This window comes from Rhinoderma darwinii, chromosome 13 (assembly GCF_050947455.1).
Source record: "Rhinoderma darwinii isolate aRhiDar2 chromosome 13, aRhiDar2.hap1, whole genome shotgun sequence".
NCBI classification, from domain to species: domain Eukaryota; kingdom Metazoa; phylum Chordata; class Amphibia; order Anura; family Rhinodermatidae; genus Rhinoderma; species Rhinoderma darwinii.
In genome coordinates this window covers 41997507-42009910 of record NC_134699.1, presented here as the reverse complement: position 1 = coordinate 42009910, position 12404 = coordinate 41997507, and the positions used below count along the sequence as shown (strand labels likewise).

Below are 12404 nucleotides of genomic sequence, written 5' to 3'. Positions count from 1 at the left end.
AGCGTTCCATTCCCACCTCGTAAAAAGTGCCTGTCACTTCCTGAGCAGTTTCATTGACAATTGAAAAACAGCTCCAAAAAACGCAAGTGTAAAAAAACTGCTGAAAATCATTGGCTGTTTTCCCTTGGAAACTGCCCTGTAGTTTCAGCTGTTTTTTGTTAAGCGTGTGAACATTGCCTAATAGACATGATGTAGCTTTGGTGGCTCCCACACCGGTACCTATTGTGTGGTCACTCTTCAGGGAATGTATAAAACGGAAGCAGGTTGTCAGAATGGATTACCTCAGATGTAGAGAATAGTTTACTTGCTCCAATGGACACGCAACTACTAAGGCACCATGCACACGACAGTGACCGTAATTACAGGCACAGGCGGCCATCCGCATTTACAGGCCGTGCTCCCGTTATAAATTATAGCACGGTCCGTAAAAAAAAAAAGCCTATTTTTTTCGGAACGTTTCTACGGCACGGACTCCTTCCCGTAAGTATACGAGGTATCAGTCTGCCATAGAAACGAAGGTGTCCATAATCCTGGGCGATTTCACGGTCCTGTGCATGGGGCCTAAGTGTTTTGTAGTGTAGTCTATTATTTCCAGTGACCAACCACGGAGCCATATTTGTTGCAGCGCTAGTATTTGGTTTGGCTTATAAAGCGGTAATGGCTTCTTATTTAGCCAATTAAATCTATTTGCAACGTTCAGAGGCAGGAAGCAGCCGCTTTCATTAAACGCGTCTCATGAGGTTTTCTAGCCATGCACTCCGCTAATTGAGATATTCTAGCTGTGTACACCAGAGAGCCCCCATTACTATCCTAATTTAAAGCACTCAAGCAGAATATCGATCCATATGTTAATACTGGTAGAGCTGAGGCTTTAAGTGCTAAATGGAAATCTCCCCTAAGCAGATCATGTGAACAATAACAGTCCAGACCAGACACTAGAGCCGGGGCTGTCTGATGAAGAAAACCCTAGAGATACCAAGCAGAGGCAGAACATCCTCCAGATCAAACATATTTCTAGCAGCCCAAGATATCGAAGATGACCCCAACCCCCCACACACACACAGATATGGCTTCTAACAACCAATTGGTGTTAACACCAAATAGGCAGCTGCTATTCAAAATGTTAGGAAGGGTGAAATGCGTGGCTATCGCAAGTTCTCCAGGTTCAGAACATTTCTAGATCACCTTAAGTATCGGAAGTTAGTGCAGAGTAAAAAGGACATGACCACATTAAAGACGTAAAAATATTTTTTATTTAATTCCGCTTCCGACATTACTAGCAGGACACATGTAAAAAGAACAGACCCCATAGACAATTCTACAACCATTTTTGTACAATTAATCAGACGACTAGTATTAAGTTAGGCATATATTACAGCAGCCATGTACAGCGCAAAACATCCGGCCGGCACATCAGATGTCCTTCTCTTTCACCTGCTTCTTGTACTGCTCGTGTAGGTGTTTCTTGTACGCTATAAGGAAACAAGAGACGGGTTACAGACCACAGCAAGTATTGACCTTCAGCTTGCCATCCAGGTACAGGCATTTATTTGGTCACATCAGTCCTCGCACTGTTTAAAGGAAAGTTGTCACGCTTTTTTTTTTTTTTATTAATTTGTGGTTTTATTCAATAAAATGTTACTTTATTTTTTTGACTTTTTTATTGAAACTTATTTTTTTTTTTTTTTACTTAACTGGGGGCTGCCATTTTTTATTTCATCTGTGTATGTTCACAATATGGAATATGGCAGCTACAGGCCATACAAAGAGCTCCCGTTTGCTTGTCCTCTGCTGTCTAGCTCCGTACTGCGCAGTTCAGAGCAACCAGCATAAAAACTGGTTTATAGGGGGAAAGCTGGCCGCACTACAGGTGTGTAGGTATTGGGGCGTGTGCGTGTTTGTGGCGGGAGTGCTGTGCGCACCCCCCTCCTGCAACTTCTCCTGCTCCCAGCAGGCTGTCATGAGTGGGAGAATAGAAATAAGAGACTTTTTCTTCCCCAAATATATATCTCACATCTATCCACTATAAATGCCAGTCGTTGACTGCGGCATTTAACTAGTTAAACGCCCAGGAACAGCGCCATCGCTGTTCCTGGCTGTTAGAGCAGCGTGTCAGCTGCTGACACCTGCAGAGTATGTAGCGGGCTCAGCGCGTGACCCGCTCTATACATCATCCCCTCCCCATGATGTGCCAGCACATCGCGGGTCGGGGTTAAGTAAGGAGCAGTCGGGGCCTGGCACTGCTGGGTCCCTTGACTACCGACTATAAGACGCAGGGACTTTTTAGCAAGATTTATTCTTGCTAAAAACTGCGTCTTATAGTCCGAAAAATACGGTAAGTTAGTAATCTGAAAACTAAAAACATACCTACAGTAGACTTCTGTCTTCTCCCCTTTTAAAATGCAGGTGTTTTTGGCGCATTTTGTGTCGCATAATTAGGACGCCCCTTGACTATGGGCACATTGAACGTTTTACGCACGAACAATTGACCCAACGCCTTTTTTACGCAATGTGCTTCTTAGCAACGCTAACGTAAAAAAAAGCACGTATGTACTAACAGCACGCTTTACCATTGATGTCAATAGAAAGCTTAAGCAAACTTTTTTTTTTAACCGTAGTTTGGCACATAAAATGTAATATACACGCAGTGTGAACCGCTCCACTGATGGTCATTCACAACATGTTCTTCCCCCTTGACTTATTGTTAGGGCTCATCCACACGCTGCAGAATTACCGTGTTTTTCTGGCCAGAATTTGCCAGGAAAAAACGCAGTAGAATACAGCAGCAGCATAGTGGAGGAGATTTAACAAATCTCAGCCACATGCTGCGTAAAAATTCAGAGCCGAAATTGACCTGTGGTGTGTATTTTTCAGACCGCAGGATGTAAATTCCTGCTGCGGAAAGCGGCCAGAATTGCTGCGTTCTTCAGAGAGGTACCAACTCCCAGCATTGAGTAAAATGCAGCAAAATACACACCATTTTCTGCCGTAAAAACCACAGGAAATTGTGTGTTTTTTGCCGCAGCGGAACGTCTGCCATGTTCAACCGAATTGCTGCAGAAATGTTAGTCTGTTGGTGTGTTATTTAGCTTCAGCCAGATACCATTTGTACAATCTCTTCAAAAATGGGAGCTGGACACTGCTTAGCAATTTGAAGACACCTTTTCCTGGCTTGTAGCTGAAAATAGGGACATGGGGTGCGGGGGGGCTGGTGAGGCTCCCGCCCACATTTACAGCCGCTGTGAGTCAGGTTTTTTCTGCCTGATTCACCTTGCTGTAATTCTTGGAAGTGCTCCCTCTGGTGGCCAACATAGGAAAACATGTCAATTTAATTTTTAATACTTTCCACGTTGTGGAAAAAAAAAAAAAAAATTATAAAAATAAGTAACTCGCTTGAAAATTTGTTTTCATTCGTGACAAATTCCCTTTAACAAATGAGACCTTATGCCAGGGGTGGGGGAACCTTTTTTCTGCCAAGGACCATTTGGATATTTAGAACATCATTCTCAGGGGCGAGACAAACTCATCAACTTAAAAAATTAGCCTGCTATATTTGGTCAAACATTTAATCAAAGGGAACCGGTCACCAGGATGTCACCTATTAAGCCAGCAATACCTGGTGGTAGTCGGTGAAAATGTATTTTTATGTAACCTATAATTATCTTCCGAGTAGGTTTTGTACCTGTAGTATTCAGTTTTTTAGTGTTCCTGCCCTGTATGCTTATGTGCATAAGAGTCATATCTTCATTTCTCAAACCTTCCAGAATGAACCCTGCCTCCTTAAGGCTCTTTTACACCTGCCAGTAAGCGGCCGATGCAGCGAGCGCCGATCAACGAGACGTCGTTGATCGGTGCTAGTCTCCTATCACACGGATCTATGGATGGGGATGAGCGGTCGTTACTCCAATAACAGCAATTTATTATTTCTGTTACTTATATAGCACCAACACATTCCACAGTGCTGTACAGAGGTCCTCTTTTTACTGTCCCCATTGGGGCTCTCAATCTAGATTCCCTATCGATGTGTTTTTGGAGTGTGGGAGTACCTGTGGGAAACCCACGCAAAAACTGGGAGAACATACAATCTCCATGCAGATGTCCACATGCTGATGACAGGTTTCCTTTAGCTCACCCCTAATGCGAGGACTGGAACGGCTTCTCTTTGAGGCGTGTGAGTAAGCCGCAGCAAGAGCATTTAGGTCCTAACTCTACATGAGGACTCCGCTACATTTTAGGAGGAGGGCGGACAGAGCCAAGCAGTGCCATTTACTACTAACGAATGAGGCGGTGGTTTGAGTGAGGTCGATGTGTGCCTGCCCAGGAGCGGAACAGTCCAGTCACGGACCTGAGGTCATGTGACTGGACAGATCCACTCCCGAGCTGGCATGCACTGACCTCCCTCAGACCACCGCCGCATCATTCAATAGTAGTGACTGACAACTTGGCTAACTCGGCCCTCCTCATCCTCCTAAAGGCGAGTGACCTAACTCACATTTAGGAGCAGGACAGACGGAGCCAAGTAGTGAATGACACGGCGGTGGTCTAAGTGAGTTTGGTGTGTGGCAGACGGAAAGATTTTGCAGGCTTTTTACAGCCCACTGGCCTGACGTTACCCACCAGTCTTATGCACTAAATTTAAAAAACAAAACCTTGCCCAGGAGTATTGCCCGCTGACAAACCAAGATATTGCTGCCCATATATTTTCTTTTTGCATTTAGGATGTCCTCTTATATTATCTGATATATACAGGGGGGTGGCATAAGTAGGTATACAGTTTAAATAGTATTTTATAGAACAAAACAAGTACATTCTCTTATTTGATCACATTGGCACCCTCACTATTTACACATTGCCAAATTAGGAGAGTAAAAACTAGATTACAGCAAAGTTCTTTAATTTCCTGGCACGCTTCCTTCATGAACTGAATCAGGATATCACCCGTGCGTGGTTTTCTTCAATATATCTGATCTTTGATAACTCCCAAAGCGGGGTAAAGTCTGGTTATTGTAGTGGCCATTCAACCGGCCCTCGTCCACCTATTGGGTAATTTTTCATCAAGAAAATTACGTACCACTAAAAGCATAGAGAGAAGGGGCTCCATCTTGCTGAAAATAGAAGTCTTCATGCATGTCAAGGTACAGGTCTGAGGTAACCGTTGTATTGTAGAAGTCTAATTAACCCTTTACATGAAAGCCGCCCAAACTAACCCCAGGTTGATTCAACTGTTCAATTGTTGCAAGGGGCTGTTGAGTAATAAGCACAGTTGTGCCCATTAAAGAGACTGTCACCACATTATAAGTGCCCTATATTGTACATAAGGAGATGGGCGCTGTAATGTAGGTGACAGCAGTGCTTTTTATTTAAAAAACGATCTATTTTTACCACTTTATGACCTATTTAAGATTTATGCTAATTACTTTCTTAATGCCCAACTGGGCGTGTTTTTACTTTTGACCAAGTGGGCGTTGTACAGAGGAGTGTGAGGCTGACCAATCAGCATCATGCACTCCTCTCCATTCATTTAGTCAGCGCATAGTGACACTGCGTTATGTGCTGTCTTATACTGACACATTAACGTTACTGAAGTGTTTAGACAGTGACTAGACATTCCTTCCAGCCAGGACACGATGTCTATTCACAATCCCGGCACTTTCTTAATGTTTCTGTGGTACTTACAGCAGAGCAAGCGTAATCTCGCTTTAATCTGTCATTTACAGCGTGATCTCGCAAGATTACGCTTGCTCTGCTGTAAGTAGCACAGAAACATTAACGAAGTGTAGGTATTGTGAATAGACATCCCGTCCAGGCTGGAAGGAATGTCTAGTCACTGTCTAAACACTTCAGTATTGTTAATGTGTTAGTATAAGACAGCACATACTGATCTAGCAGAATCCCTATGCACTGACTAAATGAATGGATAGGAGTGCATGAGGCTGATTGGTCAGCATCATACACTCCTCTGTACAACGCCCACTTGGTCAATAGTAAAAACAGGCCCACTTGGGCATTAAGAAACTCATTAGCATAAAGCTAAAATCTCTAATAAAGTGGTAAAAATAGATTGTTTTTCTAAATAAAAAGCATTACTGTCACCTACATTATAGCGCCAATCACATTATTTAGGAGACAGGGCACTTATAATGTGGTGACAGTCTCTTTAACAGCACCGGAAAGTCTGAAGTTGTCTTCATCGGAGCAAGTTATTTTTCTAATAAAGTCATCTCCTTGTGTTGCTTCATTCAGAATCGCCTCACAAAATAGTAATACTGCGAAAAATCTCCCCTTTATAACCACTTATGCACCCCTCTGTAGTTACCGCCTGCAGAAATATATATCAAGAGCGGCAGCATGCTCTCACCTGATTGTTTGGGTGTACTTGCATGGTATTGGGGAGCCATATATGACAGCCATCAGTTGTAGCACTGGTATGGGGTCATGTATATAGTTATAGTACTTACCTATCTGATTCTGCCAGAGCTGTGCAGCGTGTGGATTCAAGGGGCTCTCATTATTGGGTTCTAGAACAAGATGTTACAAAATGATCACAGGAGAAAGTTTTTAAAAGATCCGCAGGTGATCAATTAATGATTTCAAACGTAAGCAGAATGGATCCGAACCCCCCCCCCCAACTGACTTTAACCCCTTAAAGACCAGGCCAATTTGCGTTTGTCTTTCGTTTTTTCCTCTCTGCCTTCCAAAAGCTATAACTTTTCTATTTCTCTGTCGACATATGAGGGCTTGTTTTTTTGCACGGCAAGTTGTAGTTTTTCATGGTACCATTTATTGTACCGCATAATGTACTGGAAATCTGAGAAAAACAATTTCTGGGGTGAAACGGGCAAAAATCAGTGATTACACCTTTTTTTTGGGAGTTTTGTTTTTACGGCGTCCATAGGGGACTTGAAGCAGCAATCGTTGGATCGCTCGCATGTGATACTGCAATACTAAGGTATAGCAGTATATCGTGATTTTGACAGTCTCCTTTGAAGTGTTTGAGGGGGCGCTCCCCTGATTCTAGCAATTTAAATGCCGCGGTCGCAATTGACCGCAGCATTTAAGGTGTTAAACAGGCGGAATCAAAGTGAACATTGCAGGGAGGTGTCGGCTGTGTATGTAGCGAGCTCAGCCCGCTCCATACTTCACCTTAACGGCTGTCGCGTACCAGTACGTGACATGTTGTTAAGGGGTTAATGGGATCCCTCAGATTTCCGTTACTGGGCAAAATAATAGACTATTCTGCCTGCCAGTGGCAGGTGAACACTAGCTGTGGCATTTGCCATCAGAACTATCCTATTTAATACATCAGAAATGTACTCAATTGTTGCTCAAAGAAAGCAATGGTGGCTCTATCCCATATTTAAGTGAAAGACAGGATTGTAGGAAACTCAGAAACTAGTGTCATTTTGTGATTGGTTGAAACATGCCAATTTTTTTTTGGGCAAGGAAGCCAGCTGAAGGCAGCTGTGCCACTTTGCCTGCACAACCCCAGGCCTAGTTCTGTGCTTTTTACCATGGGACAAGCCCATTCCCTTCTCCTATCTGAGGGGCAGGCAAAGCATTACATTCAGATTGATCAGTGGATGAGCAACACGGGACTAGTTTTATGTATGGTACCTACGGTTTAGGAGAGGGGGAGCGCTGAAGGACATTCTAACACAAAGAAACATCTCTAGGGTCATACTGGGATCCTTCACTTCAACTGAACTAGACGGAGCACTTGGCAGACATGTTTTGCCATTTCATTCAATAGAATACTTTTCTTATGTGTTACACATCGGATCATGTACGTATGGGACAGATCTCACCTCCCAGAAGGCTTTGTAAAGAAAGCAGGATGGTCCTGACATCATATAACGCTGACCAATTTTCCTTGAGGATGTCCAAGCAGATGTTCCCATGATTGTCTACGTTGGGGTGAAAGCACGGGGTGATAAATTTCACAGTGGGAGCGTTGTAGGGATAGCCGTTTGGAAACTCCAAAGAAAGCTTGTACCTTAGAGTCTCATAAACCTATAAAAATGGAAACACAAAAACACAACAACATAAGTTCCCGCACTTTTCCGCTTCTGACCCACATTATCGACGCACACGAACGTGCAACGTATGCTGCTGCAGTGCATTGGGTGAATGAAGTAATAAAGGGTGTCCCTTTTCCTTCACAAGAGGACCCTTAAAGAAGTGTCACAACTTATTCGCAGTGATTACGCTACAAAAATCTAAACTATGGAAAATAAAATGTAAAAAAAATATATATATATATAAAAAAAAAAAAAATCACTTACCAGGAACGCCCTTCTTCCTGCAGGCCAGCCTCCCGGGATGATGTTTCATCCCATGTGACTACTGCAGCCAATCACAGGCTACAGCGTCACATGATGACCTACAACATCATCGTAGGAGGCCGGACTATGCTCAGATAAGAGGGCAAGTACCGACTTTTTTTTCTCTCCCCCTAGCGCTGCTTACCGCAGCAGAAATTCCATCAGAAAAACCGCACCACAATGTGGTGAGATTTTTCGTACGGAATGTTCTGCGGATTCCAGGTCGGACACGCCGCGTGATTTTTACACAGAGTACCCGACCCGTGGGAACCCGGTCTAAGAGCAGAAGCCAAACGGGTGGATTTCAATTTCTACTGTGACCGTACGCTGTTCTTTAAAGCTTCGGCCATGTCAATTCTAAAAACTTCAGGTAGGTGGGAATCTAGTAAAGAGTGTGACCCTTTGACACCTGAACAAGCCACGACGGCTGCATATTGGAGGGTACCAAATGGAAAGGAGCTGAATGCAGATTGGTAATAAGGACGTCATATTACAAATCCATTCATGTCATTGACTTGCGGTGCACAAAAAAAACCCTCATGTCGTATACAGCAGTATAGAATAGGGTATACAGCGGTATAGAACAGGATGTCTGAATAGATCAGTATTAGAGACACTTACTACACAGAAAGAATTTGGATCCAAAATGCACAAGAGGGAATGAGCTATACTCCTGCATCTATAGAGATCTACGCTGGACTTTCCCTTTGAATAGGCCGGCTCCGCTGCAGTCCATCATGAACGCAGCCACCACATTAATCTTGCTTACTAACCACTCCATCAATTCGGCTTCTGCCCAGCCGTTGCTTCACCAGTGACCAATCTCCACCAGATTTCAATTTAGAGAGGACCTGTCAAAGTGAGGTCGTAGTCTCACCTAATAGTCACTATGTTGGAGTCAAGGTCTTGTACTTGTGTGTCGTCGTGTCCCCCACACCTTAACTGATCTATGGACCCCTCTATATTTAGAAATAAATATGGAAATTACTCACTCGCAAGTCAAGAGGGTTTGGCCACCAGCAATTGAGTGGGCGGAGCTACCACAGCCTCTGATGCTGACCTATCAGTGTGAGGCTCTTCCTAAAGTCAGTCTTCAGCTAGAGTCATCGCGTGGGACCAGTCTTAACTTAATGTGGCAATCACAAATAATTTTCGAATATAAACTATATTTCTGGCACCGTAATTTCTTCATGTCGGTCGCGTGACTGCCCCTACAGTCAATTTTTTATTTCCTATGACGTTGCGTCTTTGCTCAGCCAGCACTTCCAGCTGAGCAGGGGCACGGCGCCTCAACTACATTTGCAGGGAGTGGGCCGGGCGTTTCATGAGCTCTTCAGATCGCCGTTTCTGGCGCCCGCTGCCTGCCAGTCTCCTCTCGCCTTGTACACACCCCCTCCTCCTGTCATCTTCTATGCCCCCTCCTCCTTTCAGATTCCACTTAATTTATGCCATAGACCTGCCCCTTTCACTTAATGTTATGCCTCAATGCCCACCCCGATGGTATATTCAGTGATTATGGGGCACGGTCATCATCCCTGTATGGGATCATGGCGGTTATGCACTGGTCATATACAGGGATGATGGAGTTATATACATGGATCCCTGTGTGAGCATTAGTGTGTGTTTGTGACAGTGTGCAGGGAGGGAGCCGGGTGACTAATTAGAGAAGGGAATGATCCTGTGAACATAAAGGGGCGTGGCAGTATGCAAATAGCGGAGATGCTGTTGAGGGAGGGGGCAGGACTGTAAACAGTCTTCTCAGCTGCAGCAAGGGATCATGGGTATGGTGGGTTACGCGACAGGAAACAGTCAGGACCAGAAGCAAGGGCTATAAACCAAAACAGAAAGAGCAGCAGTGACAATTGAGATCAAACCGAAACTGGTAAGTATGGGGGTTTTAGAGAAGGCAAACAAAGGCTGGGGGACACCTTAGAAAATAATATTTTCCTGGCCAACCCCTTTAATGGATTCCATTAAAGACTATGGTGACGGATGCCAGCGTTAGGCATCCGTTACAGACAAAGTTGAATGTACACGTCAAACGTAGGTTAAAAACATAACACTGTGACCAGGGCCTAACTGTTAAAACCCTCAGTGTTTAAACCATGCGGCCAATTTGTACATTTTACACTATTTGACAACGCCTAGCAGTGCGATCCACTGTGCGAAGGACCAAATTCTCCACGAAAACCTCCAGTGTACAAGAATTTTCCCATGCTGCTCCTACTCTTTGGCAGACTCTCCCTAATACCATAAGGCTCTAAAAAACAAACACACTCACCACCGACACCCATGGTCAGTAGAAACGAATCCTTATGGAGATGTGGTTTTGCCCGATTTGACCGCTTCAGCCTGTGATTCACATAGAACAAAACTTCGTCATCTCCGGCGGCCGGCAGGGATGCATCATTACGGACGACCACGGGAGGTAGGGAGTATGGAATTGGTTTTATTTTAGTGGTGGAATCGCAAGTGCCTCAATTGCCCTGTCTGACTCTGTGGTCTTCTAGGACTTTATCCAACCTGCATACAGCCCTAGAAGACATCGGAGCACATGCGATTTGCAGTAAATTTGTTCGGATCAAATAGAATTTCGGGGTCAATTCTATTAGAACGAATGTCGCTCATCTTTAATCTCCACCCATAGCACTTCTGATCACAGAGAACCCCGCTGGGGTATATACTGAGCCTGCACTTACATCTACATATTACTCTATTCCTGTATGCAGATATTGGCTGGTTCAACAGATACCCTCAACCCTATTCTATCACCCATTTTCCTTGTAGATTATAAGCAGGGCCCTCGCTCCTTATATTTATATTGTACCGGACTAACACTAGATCACCGTACATTGCCTTTTGTACAGCACTGCAGAATATGTTAGCACTTCACAGATAAAGTGATTTCTCATTACGTAATAAACGCTGACCTGCCGCCCCAAAAAGAGATCAGAGACCATACATGTCTATATAATCTGAGGTAGCAAAGCTGCACGACAGACAGGTAAGGCTTTGTTCACACCTGCGCCAGCGTCCTGTTCCATCGGAACGGAACCCTGACTGACACAAATTGAAACCAAAAGGTTTCCGTTTCTATCACCATTGATTTCAATGGTGAGGGATCCGGTGCCAATGGTTTCCGTTTGTCTCCGTTGTGCAAGGGTTCCGTCGTTTCTGCGGAATTGATAGCGTAGTGGACTATGGTATTCATCCGGTCAAGAAGACTGAACCCTTGGACAACGGAGACCATTGACACCGGAACCATCACCATTGAAATCAATGGTGATGGAAACCTACGGTTTCCGTTTGCGTCAGTCAGGGTCCCACTCTGATGGAAAGGAGCCCGGACGCAGATGTGAACGAAGCCCAACACATGACAGGAGTCATCCAGAGATCAGAGCATTACACATGGTGCAGTATAGATTCCATGTGCTCAGATATACAAGACATGATCTGCTCACCGTTCCCACAGCTCCATCAATGGTGCCGATCCACTTGAAAAGATTATCAGACTCCGGGAAGGCAGAGATCCCTTTATCTCCAGACATCTGAAGACAAGATACAGACGGTTATCCTCCATTACACAGCACAGGACCCGCTGCTGTATCAGTAATGTACACACTCACCATCAGGGTCATGAGCTCCTGCTGCAGCCTGCAAGAGAACACAGGATAGCGGCATTACACACCCACTGCCAGCACAGGAGGGCAGACATCGCCTGGCACCTCACACTCTGCCATCCTTACCTCTTCCCGACAGAGCCCCGGGCCGCCTGAGCTCCGGATTCCATCCCTTTCCTGGCAGAGGCTGAAGCCGCCGCAGCCGGGTCTACATTCTGTGAGGCCATTTGTGTATAAAATAAAGCGGAGACTCAGTAGAGAATTTCAGTGCCGCTGAGGGTTGCACACTCTTCTCCGGCCGCTTCCCCACTGAACCTACCGCCCTCAGTTTGAATGTTTAAAACCCCAAGCTCCGCAACCAATCGCTTATGCGGGAGGATTTGATTTCACCAATCAGAGCGCGTTGTTTCGACAGTCACCAAGGTAATCAGTGGCTTGGCTTTCCAATGAACGTTTAAAAAGA

General features: G+C 44.7%; 1 protein-coding gene across 2 annotated transcripts; it reads right to left on the bottom strand.

Annotated features, from left to right (window-relative positions):
- Positions 1-1230: 1230 nt before the first annotated feature.
- Positions 1231-12390, bottom strand: UBE2C (ubiquitin conjugating enzyme E2 C). 2 transcript variants are annotated; one of them, XM_075845725.1, is made up of 6 exons: positions 12068-12384; positions 11948-11975; positions 11783-11869; positions 7806-8010; positions 6459-6518; positions 1231-1472 (listed from the first exon to the last, which is right to left on the bottom strand). In XM_075845725.1, exons 1-6 carry the CDS (start codon positions 12166-12168, stop codon positions 1414-1416), a joined length of 540 nt encoding a protein of 179 aa, XP_075701840.1. In that variant the 5' UTR covers positions 12169-12384; the 3' UTR covers positions 1231-1413. The 2 variants fall into 2 exon arrangements, with proteins under 2 accessions (XP_075701840.1, XP_075701841.1); XM_075845726.1 differs by lacking the exon at positions 6459-6518 and having other exon boundaries at positions 12068-12390.
- Between the last annotated feature and the right edge of the window lie 14 nt (positions 12391-12404).

Excerpts from the sequence above, each read along its gene's own strand:
- UBE2C (XM_075845725.1), bottom strand. The coding sequence starts at position 12,168 with ATGGCCTCACAGAATGTAGACCCGGCTGCGGCGGCTTCAGCCTCTGCC. Across the intron at positions 11,976-12,067 it reads CGGGGCTCTGTCGGGAAGAG|GCTGCAGCAGGAGCTCATGA; the intron begins GTAAGGATGGCA and ends GTTCTCTTGCAG. Across the intron at positions 6,519-7,805 it reads TTTACAAAGCCTTCTGGGAG|AACCCAATAATGAGAGCCCC; the intron begins GTGAGATCTGTC and ends ATCTTGTTCTAG.